The 27,634-nt window shown below is 39.2% G+C and overlaps 1 protein-coding gene across 3 annotated transcripts in view; it reads left to right on the top strand.

The window, feature by feature from the left end:
• Window positions 1–27,634, top strand: part of Smarcc1 (SWI/SNF related BAF chromatin remodeling complex subunit C1) — a 142,073-nt gene that overhangs the window by 111,726 nt on the left and 2,713 nt on the right. For 2 of the 3 annotated variants that reach the window (XM_027932048.2, XM_027932047.2), the window contains exons 25-27: window positions 4,171–4,305; window positions 14,219–14,480; window positions 25,086–25,262. In XM_027932048.2, coding sequence (XP_027787849.1) covers window positions 4,171–4,305; window positions 14,219–14,480; window positions 25,086–25,262 — 574 coding nt within the window. Of the gene's footprint in view, window positions 1–4,170; window positions 4,306–14,218; window positions 14,481–25,085; window positions 25,263–27,230; window positions 27,543–27,634 lie in introns of those variants that run through there. The other variant, XM_027932049.2, reaches the window with a different exon arrangement.

Here is a 27,634-nt window from a genome sequence, read left to right as displayed (position 1 = left end):
CAACAAAGTAGGCCCATAAAGCATAAGTAAGGCTGCAACTTACAAGTATTGCACCTATTGTGTTCCAGGCACTGTTCTAGGGACATTGAGTCCTCATAACAAACCTACTGCAGGTAGTTGTTTTCTAGTTTGACAGATGAAGAGAAAAGGTACCTTCTAGACCTGTCTATACATACAATAAGCATTCTTTCCGGCTGTTAGCTGCTTAAAGAAAGCTAGAATGATAGGAAACTAATCTTAGTATGAAGGGAGACAAGCTGAATACATACCAAAAAAAAAAAAACTTTTGAAAACATATTTAAAGCTTGTTCTGATTAACTGCTCAACAAAATTAAACTCCCTTTAATGCATAAAATAGTAAAATAACTTCTGCTTGGACAGCCGTAAGTTACTATTCTACCTCATACTTTGTATATCATGTTTCAGAATCTTCAAACCAGGATTTATTTATTTTTTTTAAGAGAGAGAGAGGGAGGGTTATTTTTTAAAAAAAAATATTTATTTTTCAGCTTTCCACAGACACAACATCTTTGTTTGTATGTGGTGCTGAGGATCGAACCCGGGCTGCACGCATGCCAGGCGAGTGCGCTACCGCTTGAGCCACATCCCCAGCCCCCAGGATTTTTTTTTTTTTTTCTTGGTACTGATGGTCAAACCCAGAATTTCTCTACCACCGAGCTACATTCTCAGCCATTTTTATGTATGTTTTTAAATTTTGAAACAGTCTTGCTAAGTTCCCTGGGCTGGCCTTAAACTTGTGAACCTCCTGCCTTGGCTTCCTGAGTATGTGGTATTACAGGCATATGCCATTATGCCCAGCTCACCTTGTTTTTGAAGGATATTTTAATGGGTATACAATTAAAGGTTAACAGTTACTTCCTTTAATTCTTTTTTTTTTTTTAATACATCCTCTACCACTGAACTATATCCCCAACCCCATTAAGATTGTTTTTAATTTTGATAAAGTCTCACTTGTGCCTTTGATCATATCTAATAAATGTTTTATTTAATCCCAGACCATTTAGATTTACTTCTGTTTTCTAGTCTAAGAATTTTTTAGTATAAGCTCTTAGATTGAGATCTATGATCCATTGCGTTAATTTTTGTGTATGATGTAAGGTAATGAGCCAAACTAATTACTTTGCGTTGGTTAACTCATCCAAATCTACCTTTAAACTTTGTTACAGAAATATTGGGTGTGTGTGTGTGTGTGTGTGTGTCCGTCCGTCCTATATATAGAGAGAGAAATAGACAAAATGAATCTCTGTACCTGTTATCTAACCTTGGTTATCAGTGTCTTGTCTGTCAGTCTTTTATCTGTTTCTATTTGCTTTTGGACAGTTGCTGTACCTTCCTTAGGTTGGGTCTATGACTTCTAGATGTCATTGTCTCTTAAGTTTTTCTAGTATTATTCTATGTTAGCTAGAACATATCCTTTAATAGCATATGCAAAAAGTAAACTGAGTTCTTCATTTCAAAAAATGTCTTTATTGTGTGTACTCATTTATTGATTTAAGTTCCTATACATGAAATCCTAATTTGAAGTTCATTATCTCAGAGTTGGGAAGGCATTTTGCCATTTTCCTCAAAAATATGAATTTGCTTTCAAGAAATCTGATCTAGGACTGGGGATATAGCTCAGTTGGTAGAGTGCTTGCCTCACATGCACAAGGCCCTGGGGTCAATCCCTAGCACTACAAGAAAGAAAGAAAAAAAAATCTGATCTGGTCCAGAATGTTTTTGTAACCTGTTGGGGGTTTTGTTTTGTTTCTTTGTTTGTCTCTTTAAAGGAGATATGTAAGGATTTGTCTCTCTGTCTTGTGTTCTTAAATTTCCAATGATGTTCATTGTGAGTCTTTTTCCATTTTACTTGTTTATTTTTGACATTTGGTTACCCTTTCAATTTGAAGACATTTGTTCTGAAGTTTTAAGAATTCTTGACATGTTTTGGAATTTATTTAATAATGCATGGGGATGCCTCCGAATTCCTGAATAAATCTCATTAAATTAGAACAGGTTTTTTTTTTTTTTTCCTCTTCTTTTGGTAACTTGGGATTTGTTTTTATATATTCATACATGCACCCAAAATAACAGTATAATTTGGTCATTTTTATTCCTTAATACTTCCCCTTTCTCTACACTACCACCCTGTTTTTCTACTGGTTTTCTCTTCGGTTTTTGTGAGAACCTCCTACCTTTTTTTTTTTCTTTTCCTTTTTTTCTAATTTTCACATGTGAGAGAAAACATGGCCCTTGACTTTTGAGGTTTGGTCTATTTCATTCTGCATTATGTCTTCAGTTTTATCCACTTAACCGGCAGTTGACATAATTTCATTCTTCATAGCTGAATAAAAGTCCAATGTGTGTATATGTGCATGTATGTATACGTGTGTGTGTGTACACATCATAATTTCTTTACAAATCATCAGGATTCAAGGAGTCATAATCTCATAAAAATAGACCTAGAAACTAAAAACATTAATCCCCCCTCAGTAGTTATTAGTGATTTGTTGACAAAATTAAGAAGTTTTTTGTTTTTGTTTTTGGTTTTTTGGTGCCAGAGGATTGAACCCTGGGTTGCTTAGCCACAGAGCTCCTTCCCCAGTGCTTTTTTATTTTATAGGTGGGTACATATCTTTGTTTCATTATTTTACTTTTATGTGGTGCTAAGGATGGAACCTAGTGCCTCACGCATGCCAGGCAAGCGCTCTACCACTGAGCCACAACCCCCCCAGCCCCCGCCTCAAGACTTTTTTGATGCCTCTTTGTAACTTTTAAATTTTATATTATGCATAAACTTATAAAAAATATAAATTATATAACAATATACAATGATAACAGTCTTAAAGTTCTGTAATATTTATTTAGACTGGGTAATGGGTATAGTTTATGATAGTTCAGAAAAGTAAACATGATTATTATAAAGTTGTTGTGCTGAGGTTGTGGCTCAGCGGTAGAGAGCTCGCCCAGCACATACAAGGCCCTAGGTTCAATTCTCAGCACCACATAAAAATAAATGAATAAAAATACTGTGTCCAACTAAAAAATTTCTTTAAATAAATAAAATTGTAAAACCTCATCCTCATATTTTGCTTACATTTCTGAATCTTCCTGCATATGGGTCCCCAGAGCTTTGAACATAAAACTATATTTCTCTTTTTCAACTGAGAAGAAAAAAAAAAAAAACAAGTCTTCTACTATGTGTTATATGTCAGTTTAGCTCCTAGAAACCTGTTAAATTCTTTCATGTTAGCTTCTAGGTTCTGTAGGAAACAGAGCAGTAAGATAGCCACTCTATGCCATTTCTTAAAACCTCGTGTAGAAGCAAGATAAGCACAAAAGTTCCGCAGGTATTATGAAGGGGAAATGCAAAGTGGTATTGGGAAGCTCCAGTTGGCATCTGTAGAAGGTAGGATTGATCTTTACAGGTAGTCAGAGCCCTGGCCAAATACAGGTAATGTGCATTCTTCTTTGTACTGCTTAGCTGGCAAGAAGCATGAGTAGGACTCACCATCAGGCTGGAGGCAGCAGATGGCAGTCTTCCAGAGTAACTTCCTGTCTGCTCCTGTGTTTGCTTTTCTGGCTCTGGATGCCATTCTCATGCTCTGGGCAATACTGTTCTGTCCTTCCACACACACAGTCTGCTCACCACTGGGAAGAGAGCAGCTTTGCATCTGCTCCTTTGCAGCTGAGGAGACAACTGACTGCCTTAGGGAAGAAAGGATGGTGAGGGGAGGTACAGGGGAGAGGCTGAGGAAGTTCACCACAGGTCACCTATCAAAGCCCTAGTTTAACCTCTCCTCCTTTATAGGCTCTTTGATGGGAGAAGTTTACCATGAAAGAGATTTCCTTCGATCCTTTAAAAGGGATGCTTTAGCTATAAGGACCAGGAATTTAAGGAGAGTTATTATTTTACATTGAAATAAGTGTTTGGAAGAGACATGCAAATTGGACATATAAAGCACACACCTTCAGTTACAGAATTCCCACTTCGAGAGGGCTGGGGGTATAGTTCAGTGGTAGAGCACTTACCTAGTATACATAAAGCCCTGAGTTCCATCCTCAGCACTGCACAAAAGCAAAACAAAATTCCCACTTCAAATTGCATTTTTTAATGTTTTTTTAAAACAAATACTTACCTAAATAATTTGAATGATCTTTTTCTCTTAGCATCTGGCTGCTGTGGAAGAGAGAAAGATCAAATCCCTCGTAGCTCTCCTGGTTGAGACACAAATGAAGAAACTAGAGATTAAACTTCGACATTTTGAGGAGCTGGAAACTATCATGGACAGAGAGAAAGAGGCTGTAAGTAAGAGGAATTCCATAGTGGGTGTTTGACACTTAACCCTAACCACCTTTCAAAAATACAAGTTAGATAATATAAATAGTGACCTACCCCATTGGTCTCTGTAGCTCTATTCTGTCCTTTTTGGCTGGTTTGATTGTCCTTTCCAAAGGATTATCAGCCAGTGATTATAAATAAAAGGAACTCCATTCACTTTCTAAAACCAGTTGTCTAAGCTTCTTATACCCCTTTGCTGTGTAGATACATGACGTTAAATTATACAAGTTAGAACTTGGACTTACTTTCATTACCTACTTGTTTATCAATGAAGTAAAATCCATATAATTCCATTATCTGATTCAGGGATTTTTCTTGATTACCCATCTTTTTCAGTATAAATATGAGGAAGTAGACATTAATCTCAAGAGCCTCATTTTCTGTGATCCCTCCTGACATCCGGTCTTGAACTTTCTCATCTTTCCTTCTCTCCCCTGTATATTGAGCCTCTTACACAACATTCTCTGGAACAGAAACTTTTGACATAAGGATATGACCCAAACAGAAAATTTATGAAATAGTCCAAAAATGAGAAAGGATGCCAGGAAAATAAAAAACTGAGAAGCACAGGAACATTTTGCTTTTTCAGAAATTCCCTTGAGATAACCAGAGATTGAGTTCTTGGGAGTTTATTTTTTTAAAATGGGTTGAGAAGGAATTCATGACTTCCTAAACATAAGCTGAATGTGAGGATTTAGTTAGAATTTTCCTCCTGTTTTGATTTTTTAAATCTACATACGAGATGTTAATTCTCTTCTCTAAATAGAATTTTAAGAATAAATTATTGCAGAAGAGTGCACATTTTTATGGATCTATTTGTATTTTTTCAACTGTTTCTCAGTGGTCAATCCAAGTAAGTCCTCTGGCAAATTCTTCCTGATGAGTAATCCAGTAACTCTCACCATACTTCATTTTCATTTTGTCTTAAGACCAGCTGGGATACTAACAAGACATGTTAATCTATAGAATAGAGAGGAGAGAGTCTACTTCAATAACTCTCCTGCTTCCATCCCCACCACCCCATCTCCAGTTCCCTGATGTGAGCAGTTCCTAACTGAGTGTACTCTCAATCACTGCACTCCCCACATCTTTTTTTTTTTTATTTATTGCTGATAGATCATTTATTTATTTATTTATTCATTTATATGCAGTGCTGAGAATCAGACCCAGTACCTCACACATGCCCGGCAAGTGCAATACCACTGAGCCACAGCCACAGCCCCCGAACATCTGTCTTCGAGCTCCTGTCTGCTGTACTTTGGCCCTTTCCTGCCCAAGAGCCTTTGAGACCCCAAACTCATCTCCGTTACCCTCTGCACCAACCATGCCAGACCACACATAGGCTTCCCTTGCAGCCTTCTTCTCTTTGACACCGGATTGTATCCTGTTCCTCTGCCAGGAAGATTTTTTTTTTTTTTTTGCCTATCCCCTGTATCTTTCAGCTATGGGTGATATGCTCTCCTTTTTTACCACTGTGGCAGCCTCGAAAGCACTTCCTGTATATAATTTCCAATTCTTGTGTCCACATCCCATACCAGAAAATATACTCTTAGAGGGCAGGGACTTACTCATCTGTCTTCTTTAACACAGAACTGGCGCATCATAGGCCCTTATTTAAGTATCTTGAATGAATTCATGCCAGCATCATTGTCAAAAGTTGAAAAAAATGGAAAGGAAAATTGGCCCTTGGAGGATTTAGTTTAATATGGAAAATAGTCACGAAAAGAAATACTAGTAATACAGAGTGTTCAGTGCTATTGGGGAAATAGAAAGGAGGAATCCCTGGGAGATGCAAAAAGGGAAAGGCGATCAGAGAAAATTTCTAGAGGTGTTGCTTTAGGGAATGAGTATTTGTGTTTATCCTTAATAAGCTTTTCTTTTGTCATTTTGTGGAGTCTCTTAGGGGACTCTGGCAATAGGGCTACAACATAATGAGTTATTGGCACATGCAGAATTCCAGTGGTGCTTAAGTAGTTACCAACAACAACCAGATGCCTTATTTTCATTCATGAAGCCTGAGTGATTTATTAGCCTTGAATGTTGGGGTGACCCTAGCTGAGCACTTATAGAACAATGTCTAGATTGTCCAGGGGCTCTTCTCTTAGCTCTAAATCATTTTCTTTTCAGAGAGTGAATTTATACCACCAGTCTTTTACACCTGGTCTGTCATCTAAGAATAGTAGAGCCCTTATTCTTTTCCACTTCTGTTCATTGGCTCCCAGACACCCAGCAGCAGTATATAATGGCTTCACTTCTCTTAGCTCATCAGTTTTCCTTCTGTTGTAAATTTTTAAAAAATTTATTTACGTACTTATTTGGTACTGGGGATTAGATTAAATCCAAGGCCTTAAACATGCTAGGGCAAGTACTGTACCACTGAGCTACATCGTATCCCTTTTTTTCCAGACATGACCTTACTAAATTGCCCAGGTTGGCCTTGAACTTGGATCCTCTTGCCTTAGCCTCCCAAGAAACTAGAATTACAATCATATCTACTGTACCCAGCTTTTTTGTAATTCATCTCAATCCTCTATAAACTTTCTAAAGTGGGGTGTCACTGTTTTCCTCAGATTGTTCTGATCTTCTGAGGATTAGCAGTCCTCCTGCCTTGGCTTCCCAGGTATCTAGGATAACAACCATACACTATTACACCTGGCTCTGACTTTTTTTAAAATATTAAATTCTAATCAGAGCACACAAATTATTTTACAATATACAATATAGTATCTGAACAACTGAAAATGGGAAAATACTGACACTATCCAATACACAGGGCTGCTCTGCTCAAATTTTTTGGAATCGGCTACATTTAGTACAGGAAAATTCTTTGTACAGGACAGCCCTTAACCCTGCCTAATGAGTATCAATAGCTGAACTCTGTTATTTACCTATTACTGCATTAAAAATTAACAACAAAGCTTAGTAACTAAAACCAGATAATATTTATTTTCTCACATGGTTTCTGAAAAGTTATTCAAAACAGCAAGAGCGTGGTAAAGCACCCCAAAAGGGAAACCTATTATCTCAACCTGAAAGATACATCACTTCTGTTGTACCTTCCCAGCCACACAGACCAAGCCTAGTTCCATGGGTTCAGCAGGGATGGTGTACATATTAGGAAGTGGATGGTTAGAGGTCAGCTTGGAGACTTGCTTTGACAATGACCAGAATTAATCCTTTGAACTTCAAAATGTTTCCTGTTCATTTTTTGCACAATTAAAACATGAGTTAGCCAGGTGCAGTGACACATACTTGTAAGTCCCTCTCCTGAGGCAGGAGAATCACAAGTTGGAGACCAGCCTGGGCAACTTGGTAAGGCCCTCTCTCAAACTAAAAATAAAATAGGACAGGTGTTATGGTGCACGCCTGTAATCCCAGTGGCACAGGAGGCTGAGACAGGCATATCACAAGTTCAAAGCCAGTCCCAGCAACTTAGCAAGACCCTGTCTCAAAATTTTAAAAATGGCCAGGGATATAGTTTATTGATTAAGCACCTCTGGCTTAAATCCCTGGTATCAAAATTAAAAAAAAAAAAGAAAGAAAGAAATAGTATTGGGGGTATAGCTCAAGGGTAGAGCACCCCTGGGTTAAATCTCCAGTGGACAGGGTTGGGGAATATGACCTGTTTTTCTCCACCTGGCACTAGTACTCTGTTCTGTGAGCAAGTAAAGCCATAACTACTAATCTCCTGGTGATTTTCACACAGAACTATTTTAAAGATGAGAGAAGGATGGCATATGCCTGGCACAGTGTTTAGCACATAGTTAATGTTCAGTAAATATTTATGTGCCTTCTTTTATGCACACCAGTATGCAGCAATGATATATGAATGTTAAATATTTATGAGCTGTTTCTGGCTTTGTGAATATTAGGTTACTCAGTGTGTTAAAGCATTTTATATAGATTTTCTCAGTTTGGTGAGACCCAAGCAATTTAATCTCCAAAAATTATATAAGGAAACTATAAGCAAGGAAATACTTACGCTTTGAATCTCCCTGTTCAAGAATCCAGTAGTGATGCTGAATGGCGTAATCTTAATTTCTTCATTAGTTCTTCTTAGAGATGAGACAGGTAGGTTATGAACTTCTGTTCACACAGGTCAAAAAATGACATGCCAGGTCTTAAACCCATGTTACTTAGCAGTCTGGATTTATGTAGTATTTTATAATTTATAACGAAATAAGCCATTTTTATCACATTTTAACCTAGGGACTCTGAAGTAGGCAGGTTTTGTCATCCCCTTGTGAGTCAGTAAAGCTGATGCTGTGGAAAGTGAACAGATCCTCTGGTTGTGGAGCTTCCCAGCTCCTAATTTCCTTGTGCCTACCGCATTGCCTCAGTTCAACATTTTGGGGGGTGGGGTGGGGTAAGGGGCGTTACTCACTGAGTTACTGAGGGTGTTACTAAATTGTTGAGGCTGACCTCAAACTTGGAATCCTTCTACTACCTCAGGGTCCCTAGTCACTGGGATTACAGGTATGCACCACCATACCTGACCCTCAATTTTTAAAGAGCACTCTTACTTGCTTAACCCAATACACAGCAGATTCAGCATAATTTTTCTTTAATTAAACATTTGGTTTTGTTTAAAACAGATATGAAGGTGTTTTTTTTCCCCCCAATACCTTAAAATCGGGTGTTCTCTTGAGTCTTAAGTATTTGGTAATTAAGAATAAGGATGTAGGGCTTGTGTTGTAGTTCAGTGGTAAAGCACTTGCCTCGCATGTGTGAGGCTCTGGGTTTGATCCTCAGTATCACACAAAAATAAGTAAAGATACTGTATGTTCATCTACAACTAAAAAGAAAAAAGAATAAATAAGGATATAGACCAGGCATGGTGGCACATGCCTGTAATCCCACCAAACTTGGAAGGCTGAGGCAAGAGGAACACTAGTTTAAAGCCAGCCTCAGCAGTTTGGTGAGACCCAAGCAATTTAGCAAGACCCTGTCTCACAACAAAAAATAGAATAAGCTAGGGATGTAGCTCAGTGGTTAAGCACCCCTGGGTTCAATCACCTATACCAAGGAAAAAAAAAGAAGAAGAAGGATGTAAAGATTTTAAATGTTTTATAGGTATCATTAGTGCTCAGCAGCCATTGTCCCAGTGTTCTCAGTGTTAATAAGAAGGAAGGCAGTTAAGGAATTTACAGTCTGTCTGGGAGATGGCAAAGCAAGAAGCATCGACTCCTGTCTCCAGAAAGATGCTGCTGGACCAAGCCACCGTTATTTAGTGCCACACTCAGGTCACACTCAGCAGTCAGGAAAGCAGATTTTAGACAGATTGTGTTAGAAACTACAACAGTCTGGAGACAGCCAGAGTACCTGGACCCTGCCTATAGCAGCATTCACATTTTAATGTTTTTAAAAATAAAAAAAGACTTTTTTTTTTTGAGGCCAGTGAGAATTAGCTTTGGACTAATTACTCTGTGAGTCTCTGGCATTTATTTGGCTAGGAATAAAAATTGTGTTACCTACAGAAAATAAAGACATTGGAGGACACTCAAAGCTGTGAGAAACCCAGACCATGTGCTTAAAGAGGTGAGAGGGAAGTTGGGGCGTTTTACACATCGAGACCAAATACTGTAAGGTAAAGGGGCAGTGAAAATTCAGAGAAGATCGGCTCTGGCTGACATGATCTTCCTTTCAGTTTATGATAGCAAGAATCAGTCTGTCAGCTGTATTGTAGAGAGTAAACTATAAGGTGGCAAAGTCAAACTGGGAAACTAGTGGGAAAGCTGTTGGGATAACCCATATAAGATGATGGTAACTTCAGGCCATGCTGGCAGCAACGAAAAAGAAGGAAGTGGAACTCATACCCATCAAATAATCAAGTCCTTTGTTTCATATGCATCTTATATTATCATTCCAAGATTAATAAAACCATACCCAGAAGCAGATTCACTTCTGAAGCACAAAGATGGATACCCTTTTGAAGCAAGCACATTGTAGCAAAGACAAGATGACCAGACACAGTAATAGAACAGGCTCACCCTTTGGGATTCTACCACTGGAAGCATATATGGAAATAGAAAATGTAGTTGTGTTTTTTCCCCTCAGGTAATAAGGAATGGGCATATCTGTTTTAGATTTGGTTTCTTCAGTGAATGACTCCCTCACTGATACCAAACACTGGAAAGGAAGGTGTGATTATTTATTTTAGTTCTGAGGACAAGAACTAATGCCTTCAAGTCTAGGCTTTTTAGTCCTTGGCAGTGAGGATGGGTTTTTTGGTGCCCACCATCTTTTCCCCTTTCCCACCCCTCCTCCCTGCGTTATGCAAATAGAGATTTGGAGAAGAGCTTTGTGTGCACTTCAGCTGCACTTGCAGCTGTGTCTGCATTTGGTGTCTTGATGTTGAAAAGTGCTCTGTTGTAAGTTCCGCTTGGATACAACTGCTTTGTACATACACAGTGTAGGAGCACAGAGGAATAGGAAGGCAGGGTAATGGTGCTGTGGGGGTTGCCCAGGGGCTTCAGAGCAGGGTACAGGCAGCCTTGTATGAAACTGGTTCCCTGAAGCCACATTGGAGTTCTGAAGAAAGTTAACAGGTTCATTAACACTGTATTTACGTGAGTAATTTACAGTTTGGCTTTTGAGCCTTGTGTACATAGTCCTAGGAAATGGAGAAGGCAAAAAATGAAATCACAATGTCTGTAGGACATAACTTGTGGAATGTTTGGTATTTTTTATTCCAAATTGTTGTTTGTGATGTAAAAAATTCAAATAATAAAGTGAATTTTAAAAGGTTTTTTTTGTTGTTGTTGTTGTTGTTTTTCCTTCTTTTTAGTTCTAGGGATCAAACCCAGGACCTCAAGCTTGCTAGGCAAGTGCTCTACCATTGAGCTTCACCCCCTATCCCCTGTGCTCAGTTTCATTACTAGAAATAATCACTATGAGTTTACTGTTTTTGGAACATTTTTAGTGGGTGTATAAGTGTGGTTATACTTAATTACTTTTTTTTTTCCCCCTGAAGCAACTTAGACCCTGTCCCAAAATAAAAAACAAAAAGAGCTGGGGATATAGCTCAATGGTAAGGCACCCCTCGGTTAAATCTCCAGTTACCCCCCGCCCCCCCCAAAAAAAAGTGCTTTAATGATTGTCCTTACACACGCTTACTTAGGTAACAGTTTTCTAGGACAGATTTCCAAATATCCAATCACTGGATCATTAGTTGAATGCATTTAAAATATGACCAGAATTGCCAAATTTCACTAAAAAATCCCTAGTTCACATTCTTTCTAATTGCCATGAAAGTGAATGCTGTCTTCATTTGGATTCAATAAAAATAAGGTGTCCAAAATGAGACAGATATTTCCTTTGCAAGCTGAGGCCAGGATGTGGCCATAAGCTTTACTACTTCTACCATAAAGTAGAAATGGCCCTCTTGGAGCCAACTGGGAGCCTGCTGTCTGAGCATTACTCTGATCTCAGGGGACCTGTTTGTTCCATATTAGAGCTTTAAGGTTAAAGGAGATTCTCTTTGAGGTGTATATATGTGTTTAATCACTTACACTTTTTCATGTTTCTAATTACTTTCTCTTAATTACTTCTTATGTTTTAAAATGACAGATGAAGTTCAGAAATAAATAGGATAAAGGTTAATTCATATTATAGGTGAGAAAACTGGGCAAATTTTTCCTCCCATCCTCTCAATGATAGATTTCCTATTTCTTTCCAAGGTTAATACCTTGATGATAAGGTTAGACTCCAAAGAGAGAGGCTAGTGTGGTTATAGAAATCAAAACAAAAACACTGGTCTGGGTAAGAGCACCAACTTTCTCTTCAGTGACAGAAAAATCTCCAGTAGTAATTTAGCTTTCTCTTAAAGTAGATTTTGACCTAACTTCTGTAGTTCTTACACAACTGCAGGACTTCAGCCAAGTTGTCCAAACTAATTCAAAAAGAACATAGGTGAAGGGCAGCCTCTTAAATCTAACCTCAGCAAATTATTAGAGTCCTAAATTTCCTAGAAAGAATGATTAGAAGAAAGCAAAACTGAGAATCTATTATCAGAATCTAACATCTGTTGCCGCCATTTATCTTTCTCCTCACTTGTGCGTGCATGCCTCTTTTTGTACTATGACACCTATCATTTATCATGGAATTCCCCTAGTTGCTACTCTTGCTAACCAGTGATGCTTCTCATTTCATTCTACATTGTCTTCTTCCTACACAGGTCTCTGCTAAGAGCCCAGATTCATAGATTAATTCTCATGCTTATTCCATCTAGTTTTTGCAAATTATAGTATGTAGTATTTATCCATAGAACTAGCTGCTCCCAAAACCAAAAATGTTGACCTTTCCCTACCCCATTAAATGCCAAAGAATAGCACTGTTCAATAGATATAAAATATGAGCCATACATGTACTTAAACTTTTTTAGCAGCCATTTAAATTTTTTTAAAAATAAATGAAAATTTATTTAGGAGGCTGAGACAGAAGGGTCACAAGTTTAAAGACAGCCTCAGCAACAGCAAGGCAATAAGTAACTCAGTGAGACCCCGTCTCTAAATAAAAACAACAATGTGGCTCAGTGGTTGGGTGCCCCTGAGTTCAATCCATGGTACCAAAAAAAAAAAAAAAGAGGAGGAGGAAGAGGAAAGAAAATGTACTAATTTAATGCAATATATAAAACTCTGCATACTGCAATCAATATGAAATTGTTTTTTCTTACTGAGTCTTTAAATTGTGGTGTACTTTACACTTTTTGGTTTTTGTTTGTTTGGTTTTTTTGTTTTTTACAAAGGGGGTGGTTTATTAGGGATGTTTACTAGTCCAGGGATGCTTTGCAATGGAGCTACATCCCCAACTCTTTTCTTGAGATAGGGCCTCACTGAGTTTATGAGGCTGGGCTCAAACCTTCAGTCCTCCTGCTTCAGCCTCTCAAGTCATTGGGATTACAGGCATGTGCCATGGCACCCAGCAGTACATCTCATCATTTTTTATTGGCCACATTTCAAATGCTTAGAAACTGGGTGTGGTGTATGACTTCTTCAAGGAACAATGCAGCACTAGAAAAGATTTGCAGTAACTTAGATCTTCTAATAGAAAATGATGGGGTGGAGACATTACTGAAAAGGAACAGATGTATTAACCTCCTTAATATATTAAATAACCTTCTTATCATTATATCACCTACTTCCAGCGATCTAGATTTTTATTTTCTTTCATGATCAGTTTGATTTTCTTTCTGGGCCCTACATGTACTGAATTAATTTAAGATAGACTCCTTTGGCTCAGCTGTTATTAGGCATATGATTTCTGAATTTGCTACACATGTAATTTATTTCTCTTTTGAGTCCCAGAATATCTTGAATATTGAAATGCCTATATTCTTCAAGATTCATATACATTTTTATTCAGGCAACTAAAATATTCTGTAAATGTGTTATCCAGCATAATTTTGGGTGCTGTAAAAGCTACGATTTGCAATGGCACTGCCAAAGTTCCACATAGAGAAATATGTCTTTGCAGCTAAGGCTATATCAGCTCATCCAGAGGATTTAACTCTGCTGTTATATTCTAAAATACACAGTAACCAAAAGGATCACATTCAGAAGAGAGCACCTGGGAACGTTGGGTGGACTTGGCAATATATATATATATATCTCCTGAGTAGACCCAGAAAGTAATAGCCCCACTGGCTGAAGATGACAAGGATAAGCAGATTTTCAGAAAAAGACCCTGTTTACAGTAACAGGTATCCAGATGGAATTTGCTACTCAAGAACTAATGCCTGTTCTCTCACTTTAGATGGTGTAGGAGGCAAGGTAGCTATGTTTCTCTGAGGCAGAGGGAGTTAAGGCATCAGGTATATATTCTGTGTCATCCTATCCTGAGATCCTTTCCTATATCATTTCTTTTCCCCTTTTACAGTTAGAACAACAGAGGCAACAGTTACTTACTGAACGCCAGAACTTCCACATGGAACAGCTGAAATATGCCGAATTACGAGCCCGGCAACAAATGGAACAGCAGCAGCATGGCCAGAACCCTCAACAAGCACACCAGCACTCAGGAGGACCTGGCCTGGCCCCTCTTGGAGCAGCAGGACACCCTGGCATGATGCCTCATCAGCAGCCTCCTCCCTATCCTCTGATGCACCACCAGATGCCACCACCTCATCCACCCCAGCCAGGTGAGGTGAAAGCTTTGCCCATCGAAGAGACTTGTGACCATCCCATGTCATAGATTATCAGAGGGATCAATCATGTAGGTGATGTTTTCTGACAAGGCCTGTTCAAAATTTCCCTTGTCGTCTAGGAAGTCATAGGCATGTGAGATATGATTTTACTATCATGTAAAACCTGCCATGTTTTTTTTTCCCAATCTTCTTGGTTAGATACTTTTTCCTTGGGTGGGTCAGACTCTGAATGGCAGTATATCTCAGGGTTTCTTAAAATTTTACCCTTAAAGATAGATACAAAAAGAAAACTGCAATAGCCAGGTGTGGCAGCACTTACCTGTAATCACAGCCACTCAAAACGTTGAGGCAGGAAGATCACAAGTTTAAGACCAGCCTCAGCAGCTTAGTATACCCTGTCTCAAAATGAAGAGGACTGGAGATTTAATTCAGTGGTAGAGCACCCTTGGGTTCACCAGGGGAAAAAAATAAGGACAAATAACAATAATAATAAAATAGCGGTGAACTTTCATGACCCAGCTTTGTAATCATTACCTTTTTGCCATTTTTGACTTTTCATTGTGGAAATCTTCAACTGAAGACAAAAGGAGAGATTAGTATAATACCTATAAACCTGTTACAGAGCTTCAGAATTATTGATGTTGATGATGAATTTTTATATGTTCCTCCTCACTTCAGAATGTATCTTTTTATCCTCCCTCCCTTCTTTCCTTCCTTCCTTCCTTCCTTCCTTCCTTCCAGGGGATTGAGCCTGGAACCTTACACAGGTGCTCTACCACTGAGCCACGTCCCTGGCCCACCTTCCTTTTTTTTTTAATTTAAGGCCATTTAGGTGTTGAAGAAACCAGGTTTTCCACACTCTGGCCATACTTAATTGTACACTTGAGGTGTGGTATCATTTGTCCCCCTCTCCTTTCCCTTCCATACATGTCCCATAAACCAGAGGATTGCTGTGAAGATTTTATTAGGTTCTAAATAAAATTAAAGGCTGGGGTTGAGGCTCAGTGATTATGCACTAGTGGGTTCAATCCTCAGTGCCAAAAAAGATCTCCATCAGACTTCACCTGATGGGTTTATTAGTTGCCATTGAGAATTGCTCCCTAGATCGGTTATTTCATTGGGCATAATAAATAATGAGATTTCTAAATTTATTATTTATATTTATACTAGTGATTCTTTTCTTTAGTTTTTTTTTTTTTTTTTTGGCAGACACAACATCTTTGTTTGTATGTGGTGCTGAGGATCGAACCCGGGCCGCACCCTTTGCCCTCACAGTCATTCTATAAAATTTTTAAAATTGGGGGCTGGGATTGTGGCTCAGCGGTAGAGCGCTGGCCTAGCACGGGCGGCACCCGGGTTCGATCCTCAGCACCAAATAAAAATAAAGGCATTGTGTTGTGTCCATCTACACCTAAAAAATAAACATTCAAAAAAATTTAAAATTTTGTCTTCTACAGGAATATACAAGTGCCTTACCCAAAGCTAGAGTTTGTGTTTGTTAGATTAGAATGCAAATACTGTGGCCAGGGCATGTAGAGGCAAGCTAAGATAAATATAGAGTGGCTCTTAGAAGCCTGCAGAGATCCCAACATAGTAACATCCATCAGTTGACCTGACATCCTCAAAAGACAGATTTTTAAATCTTTATGTGAAAATAACCAGATATATTTTCCTATGGAAACTATGACTGAATATAAAATTATGATTTCACATCTTGCATTGTTAACATAAATCTTTTATTTACAACCCAAAATATGTTGTTATTAGTTAACTGTTTTTATTGACTTTACCCTAAAATAGGACAGAGTTGACTTTGATCAGGGAAGTGTTCATTTGCTCACACACACCTGTTACTTTGTAATTATGGAATTTACTACCATCATTAAAATTGCCACTTGATCTAAGTAGTGTTTGGAGACAGTCTTAGAAATATGACATGTTGAAACATAGGACACTTTCTTCCTCACTTCTCTCTGTCCACGTGAACAGAGGGATCAACAAAGTGCAAATCACCGAGTAATTTTACAAAAATAGTTATGGTTGTAAAATTAAGTTCCTGGAAGTTTACAGCCAGCCAACCTAGTAAAGTAACTGAAGAAAAATATATTCAAAATTTTTTTTCCACCTGGGTATGGTGGCACACACCTATAATCTCAGCTACTTGGGAGACTAAAGCAGGAAGATTGCAAGATCAAGGCCAGCCTGGGCAACATGGCAAGACCCTGTCTCAAAGAATAATGAAAAAAGGGATGGGCACAATGGTGCATTCCTGTAATCCTAGAAACTCAGGAGGCTAAGTCAGGATTGCCAATTCAAGACCAGCCTCCACAATTTGGCAAGACCTTAAGCAATTTAGTGAAACCCTGTCTCAAAATAAAAAGAGTTTGGGAGCTCAGTAGTAGAAACAAAAATTCCTGAATTATGGGACAGATTTTCAGGGGAAGTTCACTATGACTACTTGGTATTTGGTTCGTGATGGTGTTGAAGCATCATATTCACAGTAGCTATTTACAGAGAATTCCTTAGGAATTCTAGCATCTGTATTTAGCTTGTAAAAGATGGGCCTAGAGATGCGTCCTGGGTACACCTGATGTTGGTACACCTGACTCTTCACCCACATCATTTGACTTCTTGTTGTCCTCACTGAACAGTTGAAGACCTGGTGTATGGTAAGACCAAATAACCCTGCTGCCCAGCGTATTCAGGTTTCACACTGAGCTCCATCTGATTCAACAGTGAGGCCGGGACAGAATACTGAGAGGGGTTCCAGCAGACGCAGATTCTCCTCAGTAGGTGGTACCAGCAAATGACTTGACAAAAATAGTCTTTAGAAGAGAAATAGGTCATTTTTCCTTTTCATTTTCTAACCAACATAGGCATTTCTACATTTTTTTGTAATTTGTAAGAGAAAGATCATTCAGTACAAGATGAGAATTGTTTCTTTTTCCCTTTTTTAATCTATGTCAAGTTATTCTCATAATTTTTTTTGAAACATAATGTACATATGGAAAAACATATGTCATAAGTATTTCTTTGCTGAGTTTTAACAAAGAGACACGACCTATGTAACCAACACTTGGAGGCCTCTATCATAGTCCCCTCAATCTCTTCCCCTCCCAAGCTACACCTCTCCTGACTTCTAATACCATTGATTAGTTGAGCTGGTTTTGAATGTTGATTGGATCATAGTGATTTGTTTGCTTGTCTGGCTTTTACTCAATACTGAATATGTGAGCTGAACACAGTAGTGTATGCCAGTAATCCCAGCTAATCAGGAGGCTGAGGTAGGAGGATCACAAATCCAAGACCAGTTTGGGCAACTTAGCAAGACCCTGTCTCAAAATAAAAAGATCTGGAGATGTAGCTCAGTCTGGCAAAGCACTCCTAGATTCAGTCCTCTGAATCACATAATAAAAAATGAAAAAGCATTGTATATATAAGATACATACATACATACACATTGTTGTGAGTGGTTGTACATTTGTTCCTTCTGTTTGCTGAATAGTGTTACACAGTGTGGCTATTCTACAATTTATTAGTCCATTCTCCTGCTTATGAACATATAATTGGTTTCTAGACTTTAGTTATTATGAATAGTTAAAAACTAGCTATAAACATATGTGAGCAAATGTCTTTTGTTATACATATGTATACATTCCTGTTAAGTTTGTCCTTAAGGAGTAGAATTGGGTGTGTTCCAAGGAATAGGTCATAGAATTTGTGTTTTTTCATATCACTACATGCTGTCAAAATGTTTCCAAAGTGGCTGTGGCTTTTTAATAGTATATAAAGAGTTTTCAACAGCTTAAAATTTATATAACTGATTTTTATAATTGCCCCTTTTGTGGGGTTGCTTTGGAGTTTGAATTAAATTAGTATGTTATAGAGTAAAATTGGGGCTGGGGTTGTGGCTCGGTGGTAGAGTGCTTGCCTTGTACACATGAGGCACTGGGTTTGATCTTCAGCATCACATAAAAATAAATGAAGAAAATAAAGATTTTTGTGGGGTTGGAGTTGTGGCTCAGCGGTAGACTGCTCGCCTGGCATGTGTGAGGCACTGGGTTTGATCCTTAGCACCACATAAAAATAAATAAAATAAAGGTAGTGTGTCCATCTACAACTAAAAAAAAAAAAAAAAAAAAAAATTTTAAATATTGTGTCCATTTACAACTAAAAAGAAAAAAAGTAAAATTAATAGCAGTAGTAAATTAAATCCAGTATTTTAGGATTGCCTTCATCTTTCCAGTTCAGAAAAAGCTAATTCTACCAAGTCTGGTACTTGGTATTCTAGTGTTAGCCAAAGGGGCCTTTCAAATCAAGGCATGTGAGATAGTCCCTAATATGTGTTTTGGGTAAACAATGTCTTCAGTCTATGATTTTACACAGGTGTAAGTTAAGAGCAGATCCTTCCAACTTACTTTTCTTAGTTTTAGAAAAGTTAACAGGTCACAGCATTTATATTAGGAGTTGAGGATAATTACCCAGGTAACTTTTTGGTATTTATCCAGAACTTAACCATGTGTAAAAGGACAGGAAAAATCAGCCTCTAAATGACAGCAAAGTTGGAGAAATGATAGGAAGGAGGGTCAAGGAAGATTTACTATCAAGTGATTAATTTGTCCATCTCTTAGCCTGTGTTTCTATGCGTATGTAATTTTTCTCTGCAAAACTGTCCATCAGTTAATGGTAGAGCCCATTAAAGTAGTAGTTCAGTGTTGCAATAAATCCATTAGGCTTCAGACACTGATGGGCTTGGACATCAGAATAACTAAGTTGGCACCCATATATATTCCATTTGGTTTGTCTCTAACTCTTCAGCCCTTCTTTTTTTTTTTTCCCCACCCACTGCCTTTATTTAATTCATTTACATGCTGAGAATTTTTGTATGATTTGCCCTGTCTTCATAACTTCTCTTTCTGGGCTTTTGTTATTTGGTCCTACTTCGGGGAACTTCCTATCTCTGATGAAGTATCCTGTGTTGGTTTGTTCCCACCAAACAAAAAGCCTAGAGAATTTTACATAGTAGAGTGTTTCTGCTGTACAGTTGGCCCACTGTTTGTTTTTTTTTTTCAACTTTAAAAATACATACCATTGCATTACATCCATTTTCATTTAAGCTATAAAATAGTATCAAATGGTTACCAAATTAAAGACTTCCTAGTTCTACCTGTAAAACTGCCATTATAAATAGCACAAAATGAATAGTTATAATTACAGTCTTTTTTCTTTCTTGGTACCAGGGATTGAACTCAGGGGCACTCAACCACTGAGCCACATTCCCAGCCCTGTTGTATTTTATTTAGAGACAGGGTCTTACCAAATTGCTTAGTGTATCACTTTTGCTGAGGCTGGCTTTGAACTCCCCATCCTCCTGTCTCAGCCTCCTGAGCTGCTGGGATTACAGGTGTGTGCCACTGCATCTGGTTTAATATATTCTTGCATGTATATCGTGTCCCCAACCATACCCTGGGCTGTGGTGTCCATGAAAGCATGTGGAGAACCACAAAGGAGAATAACTTGAGTGGTTGCTTTTGCTTCTTAAATTGTCTTTTATTGTGTTTTTTATTGAGCAGGCGGGCCATGCTAATTACTAGGAATCTTCTTGAAGGTAAGGTGGTCAGGACTCCAGGGGCTTTGGCACATGTTCAAAGGAAGGTTACTAGCAGGGGCAGTAGTGCACACCTGTAACTCAGGCTAGTCAGGAAGCTGAGATTAGGAGTATGACAAGTTTGAGGCCAGCCTGGGCAACTTAGCAAGACCCTGTCTTAAGATAAAAATTTAAACATACAGGGTATTTTGCTAAGTGGTAGAGTGCTTTTCTAGCAAGCATGAGGCCCTAAGTTCAATCCCCAGTACCTTAAAAACAAGAAAAAGATTTTCTGTTTTTTGAGTTCAATCAGAGGAAATAACAGCAGGATCTAGGTGTTTGGGAGGCTGAGACAAGAGGTTCTTAAGTTCGAGGTCAGCCTGGGCAATTTAATTCAGCAAGAGCTTCTCTGGAAATTTAAAAACTTAAGAAAGGGAATTACATGAGTGGTAGAACACCCCAGTGTGAGGGCGGGGGGATGACAAAAACCTAGTATGTAGGTGCACTGGTGAGCTCTGCCCTTTCTATGCATTATGGTAAAAGAGACTCTCAAATATTCGAACCTTGTGGGTCTCATTTGAGCCATCTGCGTTGGAGAAGCCTTTGTATGAGCTCTGTATGTGAAAAGCGGAGGTTAAAGAGTACATTGGTTTAAATCTTCCTCTAAGTTCTTCATTATTAATACTGTAAAAAAAAATTTGGAAGTACCTAGAAAAATCAAAACAGGAAGTGGTCTGATTGAATGAGAATTCAGACATGATAAAATGTTATATTAATGATAAAACTAGAACATTTTAAACCGGGCATGGTAGCACACACCTGTTACCCCATCTGCTTAGGAGGATTTTTTTAGGCCAGTGTAAGCAACTTAGTGAGACCCCTGTTTCAAAATAAAAATAATTAAAAGGGCTGGGGATGTTGTTCAGTGGAGTCAGTCCATAGTACCACAAAAAAAAAAAGCAAGAAAAAACTAAAACATTTTACATTGGTCAGTAAAATATGGTTTGAGAACATTTCAAAAAGGTATTAAGCGTTTGGCCTCCCCCCCACACACCCAGCCTCATATAAGTCAGGGTCTCAATATGTTGCCCAGGCTGGAATCTTGCCTCAATCTTCCAAATATTTAGGATTATAGGCACATGCCACCATGCTCAGCTCAAATACTTAGCTTTTTAAACCCCTTCATTAGACCTACTTTACAGCCCTACGTATGGGAAATAGTACTTAAGAAATCATTATAACCCATTGTTGCAGGCTTACTCTCTGAACTCAGTCTCACCCTGAAGAGGGAGAAGGAATAGCTCATCATGTCAGCTAATCTTTTCTTATCTGAAATGCCTTTGGTTCTCCTTGTATCATGTGATAATAGAGCTACCATACCCTTTGTAGAGGAGCAGGTTACCCTCACAAAGAGAACAGTGAGGGCCCAATTCTTAACAAAGAGCATCTGTGGCAGGCACTCCCAGGAAGCTGCTGTGTACTGTGGGGAAGGAACATCCTGCAAGGAGTCTGGGCTTCCCCTCACTTAGTCTTGATTGTGCTATTTTCGTTTTCCTGGGGACTCAGCCAAAAGATGTACTGTGGACAGTTAGAAATGGATTGATGAAATGTGCTCAAGATTGGGTGTCCATAGGTTCCTTTCACAGCTTCTTCTAATATTCCAAGGATGAAAATGAAATCTTTAACTAGTATTCCATTAGACATGATGGATTTAAGTCTTTAGTAAAATATCAAATAAATCTGAGAGACTGTGAGGGATTTTCTACTAGCTAAACCTAATTTTAACAAACCATTTCATATTTCAGGCTTCAGATGCCTGCTGTTTTTTGTTTTTTTTTTTTCCTTCCTTTTCCTTGTATGTAGGACAGACTCCCCACCATCCTATGCTTTGCTACTTCTGTTTTGAAGTGATGTCTCTCTCACCTCCTACTTCTCCCTATCTACTGGGGAAGAAAATGCCCTTTTTTTGTAGTGGGGGTTGAACCCAGAGGCACTTAACCACTAATCCATATACCCAACTGTATTTTGTATTATATTTAAAGACAGGATCAGGATCTCACTGAGTTGCTTAGCTTTTGCTGAGGCTGTCTTTGAACTCGCAATCCTCCTGCCTCAGCCTCTCGAGCTACTGGGATTTCAGGTATGCGCCACTACACCCAGTTCCCTGAGTTATTTTTAATGGAAAATATATACTTACCCTTTATTTTGTTTAGTAAGATTTCCTCAGGGATTTCATGTTTCTGTGGACCATACTTCTTTGTACTGGTAAGAATTAGTAGGGTAGACACTCACTCAGAGGTGTCTCATCTCTTTCCCTGTCTGCTCTCTAATTCTACTGCCCCAGGTATACCAGCCCCATGAGCTATATAGCATATGACAGCAATAACAGGACAGCACTCACTCTTGGCATATTCTTTGCTTGCCTGAGATGTTTGCGTATGGTTCAGAAAAGGAAAGTAATTATTTTTCCTTTAGCATCCTTTCCTCTTTGCTGCCACCCTTCCAAAAAGCCATTTTTCTCTCATTGCCTAGAGAGCCATGTCCCAATGGCTCTATGACCCTCTCTGTGACTGTAGGATAGAGAAACACTTTCTTTGGGAAGGTTTTAAAATTTGCAGTAAGTGAAAACAAAAGGTTTTTTGCTTGGTTGATTTGCTGTTGCCTTGAGAAACTCAAAATTACGTTATCCAACTATTGCCATGCGGATATAGGGAAATAGGTAATTGGGCCAGTGCCACTGAGCCTGTAACTTCAGAAAGAGCAAAATCCTGTGAGCTCATCCCAGTGCTTGATGGACAGGCATTACCTCATGGATCTGTCAGCACGAATGCTGCTCTCTTCATGATTATTTATGTTGGTGTTAGAGAGGGATGTTCCTGGGAATTGAACCTAGGGCCTTGCACATTATTACCACTGAGCTATACCCCCGGCTGGCTTTTTCTTTCTTTCTTTAATTATTTATTTATTTTGGTGGCAGGGGCACAGAGTAATGTAGTGCAGAGAGAATTGAACTTTGAGGAATTTTGGATCTAATTTACAATTCCCTCTATGATTCTATGACCATAAAGAAGTCTGTTGAGGGCTGGGGTTGTGGCTCAGTGGTGGAGCGCTTATGAGGCCCTGGGTTTGATCCTCAGCACCACATAAAGGATAAGTAGACCTCATTATCCACAAAAGGATAAATAGACATCATTGCCTTAGTACATGTATGAAGACATGAATGATGTGATGCTACTTGGTGTACAGAGATATGAAAAATTGTAATCTATATGTGTAATATGAATTGTAATGCATTCTGCTGTCATAACAAAATTTTTAAAAATGATAAATAAAATAAAGGTATTAAAAAAAAGAAGTCTATGGATTTCTCTGAGATGCTTTTATCCTCTATAAAATGAGAATATTGGAGAAGCTAGTGACATAATAAGGCACTTTACCAAATAAAGACTTCCTCTGATTATACTGAAAACCCTAAATAGGTAGGCAACTATTTAACTTTACTTAGTATAATCTCAGGAAACTGAAGCTAGGGGCATGCTGAATAACTAACCTAGGGTAGAATGAAATCAAAGTGATTTTTGCAGCTGTTTAGTTTCCAGGCTGCATCATCTGTACTTTCCCTGTTGATGGTACTGGGTTGCTACTGACTGGGATTGTCCCATGGACCCAGTATTCAGTCAGGGGTTTTGGCAAATCATACTTTACTATAGACATCAGAATATAAAACTCTGTCCTGTGAGAAGTGATTGAGACCGAACTGTTGTGTATCATGTCACTTATGTGAGCACACACCTGGAATATTCTTCCTATTTCTTTCTCCCTTACCCAGTATTGGCTCTGGCTTCTTTGTAAAGGTATTCTTCACAGCTCTATGGTTAAGTTTTCTAGAGTGAGAGACTGACAAGATGTTCCTTCTGGCTCATGTAAAGCTCTGTCCAATCTGAACTTGGCGGAAGGAGATGTGCCTTTCTAGCATGTACCCAGGCTAGAATTCTGTATTTCTGACTTTAAAAGTAAGCCTCTGCCTGCATCTATGACTGCCTTCATGCTACAATGACAGAGTTGACTAGTTGTTCCAGAAGCATATGTCCAGCAGAATCTAAAATATTTATTGTCTCTTTAAAGAAGTTGTTTGCTGAAAATTTCTTTTGTAGTGGGACACTGGGAATTGAACTCAGGGGCACTCAACCACTGAGCCCCATCCCCAGGCCTGTTTTGTATTTTTATTTAGAGACAGGGTCTCACTGAGTTGCTTAGGGCTTCCCTAAGTTGCTGAGGTTGGCTTTGAACTCATAATCCTCCTGCCTCAGCCTCCCAAGCCACTAGGATTATGGGCATGCGCCACTGCACCTGGCTGAAAATTCTTAAAGCTCAGTGTGAAACTGAATACAGGAAATATTTTAGTTTGTTTCTTGTCTCTGAGGTCTCCTGTCATTACTTTGAAAACACTTGGAAGAGATGGAGTTGTCTATTTCCCCCTTGTGAATCTCTCAGGTTTGTGGTTCATCATAGGCTTATTAGGGAGAAATTTTTTGTGGATAGGACCTGGAGATTCAAATCAGAATCCTTGTTTAGTGGGTTTCAGACAGACCTTTCTTCAAAGCCTGTGCATGAAGCAGTCTGGACTAAGCTGCAGTTCTTGGACTGTGAACTAATTTCCCAGCAAAGTTCTCTGTGAAACTTTGTGTGTCCTCATGAAGATGTTTGACCATCCACTGTTCACCCAAACTAACTACAATGAATATTTTCTTTTAGGTGTGCTTTCTTTGTAATTGCTTCTTTACCACTACCTGCCTATGCCAGAGCTTAGAATAGATGTTCCTCATTAGCTGCTCCCCAAATGAATGAACAAATAAAAGTTGATCATAGAGATTATGAGTTATCATTGTTAGATTTCAGATCCTTGGGAGGTTTGGTATTTGTCTGTATTTAATAGTTTCATGCATTGAGTTGATCCATTTCTAGTGCCCTTTCCTAGTGTACTTAACAATACTTTGAATCTCCTTCTACAGGTCAGATACCAGGACCAGGTTCCATGATGCCTGGGCAGCCCTTGCCAGGCCGCATGATTCCCACTGTGGCAGCCAACATCCACCCTGCTGGGAGTGGCCCTGCCCCTCCTGGAATGCCTCCTATACCAGGAAACATCTTGGGACCCCGGGTCCCCCTCACAGCACCAAATGGCATGTGTAAGTAGCACAGTAGGGAGACATGTTACTTCAGGGTCTGCCTTGGGCACTATAAATAAGGGAGGAAGGCTTTGTTTTCTCAGAACAAAAGTCCATGGATGACCCTGAGGTTTGGCAGGTCCATGGACAGTGCAGTCTGTGACAGTGTGTTCTAGAAGATCCATTCTTGATCACTGATCTTTAGTACCCCTGATGGGCAGGTTTGTAGGTGACACGTGTGGAATGCTTCCATGCAATAAGGCTGCACTCTCAGCACGGAGATCTGTGAGAAAGTCAATAAGATATTCTTCTCCCACTCCTGTTTAAACCCATCTGGGTCAGGTGTGGTGGTACAGGCCTAGAATCCCAGTTTCACAAGTGGCAAAGGCAAGGATCCCAAGTTTGAAGCCATTCTCAGCAACTTAGCAAGACCCTGTCTTAAAATAAAAAGTAAGAAAAGGATTGGGGACGTACCTCAGTGGTAGAGCACTCGTCTAACAATCATGAGGCCCTGGCTTCAATCCTCAGTACCCACCCTCCCCACAACACACACACACACACACACACACACACTTTGAATCTCAACAGACACATAGAGCTACTGATTGTTACTTTCCCTACACAAGCCTTTTAAGCATATAGGATTCAAAGTGGTAAGTATAAAGAAGAAAGGAAACCAGTTTGGAGTAGTAATAACAAAAGTTTCTTGGGGATCTTTTCCTTAATATATTGATAGTGGCTGCATAGAATAAGGAGGCACTGTTCAGGAGCTGCATAGAGGAGGAATGTAAAGTCCGGTGAACCCAGTGGAAAAACACTGGTACTCCTCAACAGTACCTGTTTGAGGGTGTGTGCAGAGGCCCAGTAATTTCTCCCATAAGCCCTTACTGTGCTCCAGCCTTGGCCTCCAGAGGCTTGCTTCCAAGGCTCTGGCCGCCCTTTACTCCTGTAGACCTACTCAGTGAGTGTGATCCCACAGTGTATCTATTGATCAGGTACCCCAGCCACATCCATAATCTTTGGTTCATTTAGAAGTTCATACATTTTGCAAGAAGTTATCTCCTATTCATAAGACAGAAATAATAAGAAACATAATAATCCCTGACCTTCAGAAGCTTTAGTTGAGAAAATAAGAAATGAAAAGTTGAACAAGATTTACTGAGGTTATGGGAGACTACAAGAGTGCCTTGAATGCACTCTAGTTGTCTAGGACACTTCCTAAGGGAGAAAGGCAAACTTCATGTACAAAGACATTCTTCTCTGGATCCATCCACATGGGCTAGACAAAGTAGGTTCATGAAGACAGGGGTTAGTTGGTGTATGGGATCATGATAGTAGGGGGCGGTGAAAATGATCTCCCCTGAGCTTGTGGTCAGATATATAATAGAGTGGGTTATCTTCCTTGACAAGAAAAGGCTTGAAACGTTTGCCAAGCCACCTCCCAAGCAGTACACAGATGAACTGGCCTTCCAAGGGACTTGACCAGTTTGCCATCCACAGTACAAAGATAACATCATTGGTCTTTTGTCACTGTTGTATCCTTGTGGTCCCCCATAGTTTGTGACTTCAGAAATCCCTCCTAAAGAGTCCTCAGTGAGACACCTTGAGAATGTGGAGGTTTCCGATGAAGTTCCCTGCCATAAATGAGTGATTGAGGAGTTCTGAGTTGCTGGCTTTTGTCCACACTGGATTGTTTCCCTTCTCCAGGCCTTAGTTTCCTCTACTTAAAGATAACAGAAGGGTTGGGATCCTTGGTCTTCACGATGCTTTGAAGAGCCTTAGAGGTTTGGAAGAATCCTCTTGTGAGTGGGGTTGGGCAAACTGACTGGTGCACTTTAGTTATTTGTTTCATACATTTTCATTTCTGGCAAGATCTAGAGATTTTTAAAACCCTGGATTAAATGATCTCTAGGGTTCCTTTGTACACTAAAGCAGCTAAAGTTGAAATAGGAAAGAACCCCAGACACTCACACTAATTGTTTCCTTCAGGACCTGACCTAGTTTGGGCCAGAAATCCGAGGACTGCAGTTGAGGAGCTGTGAGGGCCTCCCAGGAATATCCAGCTTGTCAGCAGCTGCCTCAGTGAAGTTCCCTGGCCCTGGTGGAGACAGTTAATCAGCAAGATGTTATTGATAATCTGTTTTGTGCCCAGCTAGACTAGACACTATGGGAGAAAGAAAAGTAAAAGTAAAAAGACACAGAACTTGCCCAGGAAGGAGCTTATTGTTTAACTGAAGAAATAAAACTAATAGAAAGAACCATTACAATATAATAAAATCAAAATACAATTAAGTTTCAAAATGGCCTGGAGTGATTTTTGAAAGGAATGGGCTTTGAAGGATGAGGCGATTGGAACACCCCACCACTCACATTAGGGTAAGCACATTCGTGGG

The sequence above is a fragment of the Marmota flaviventris genome, chromosome 1, assembly GCF_047511675.1.
Source record: "Marmota flaviventris isolate mMarFla1 chromosome 1, mMarFla1.hap1, whole genome shotgun sequence".
NCBI classification, from domain to species: Eukaryota; Metazoa; Chordata; class Mammalia; order Rodentia; family Sciuridae; genus Marmota; species Marmota flaviventris.
Note: the sequence above shows the minus strand (reverse complement) of the source record. Positions and strands in the feature narration are given on the sequence as shown.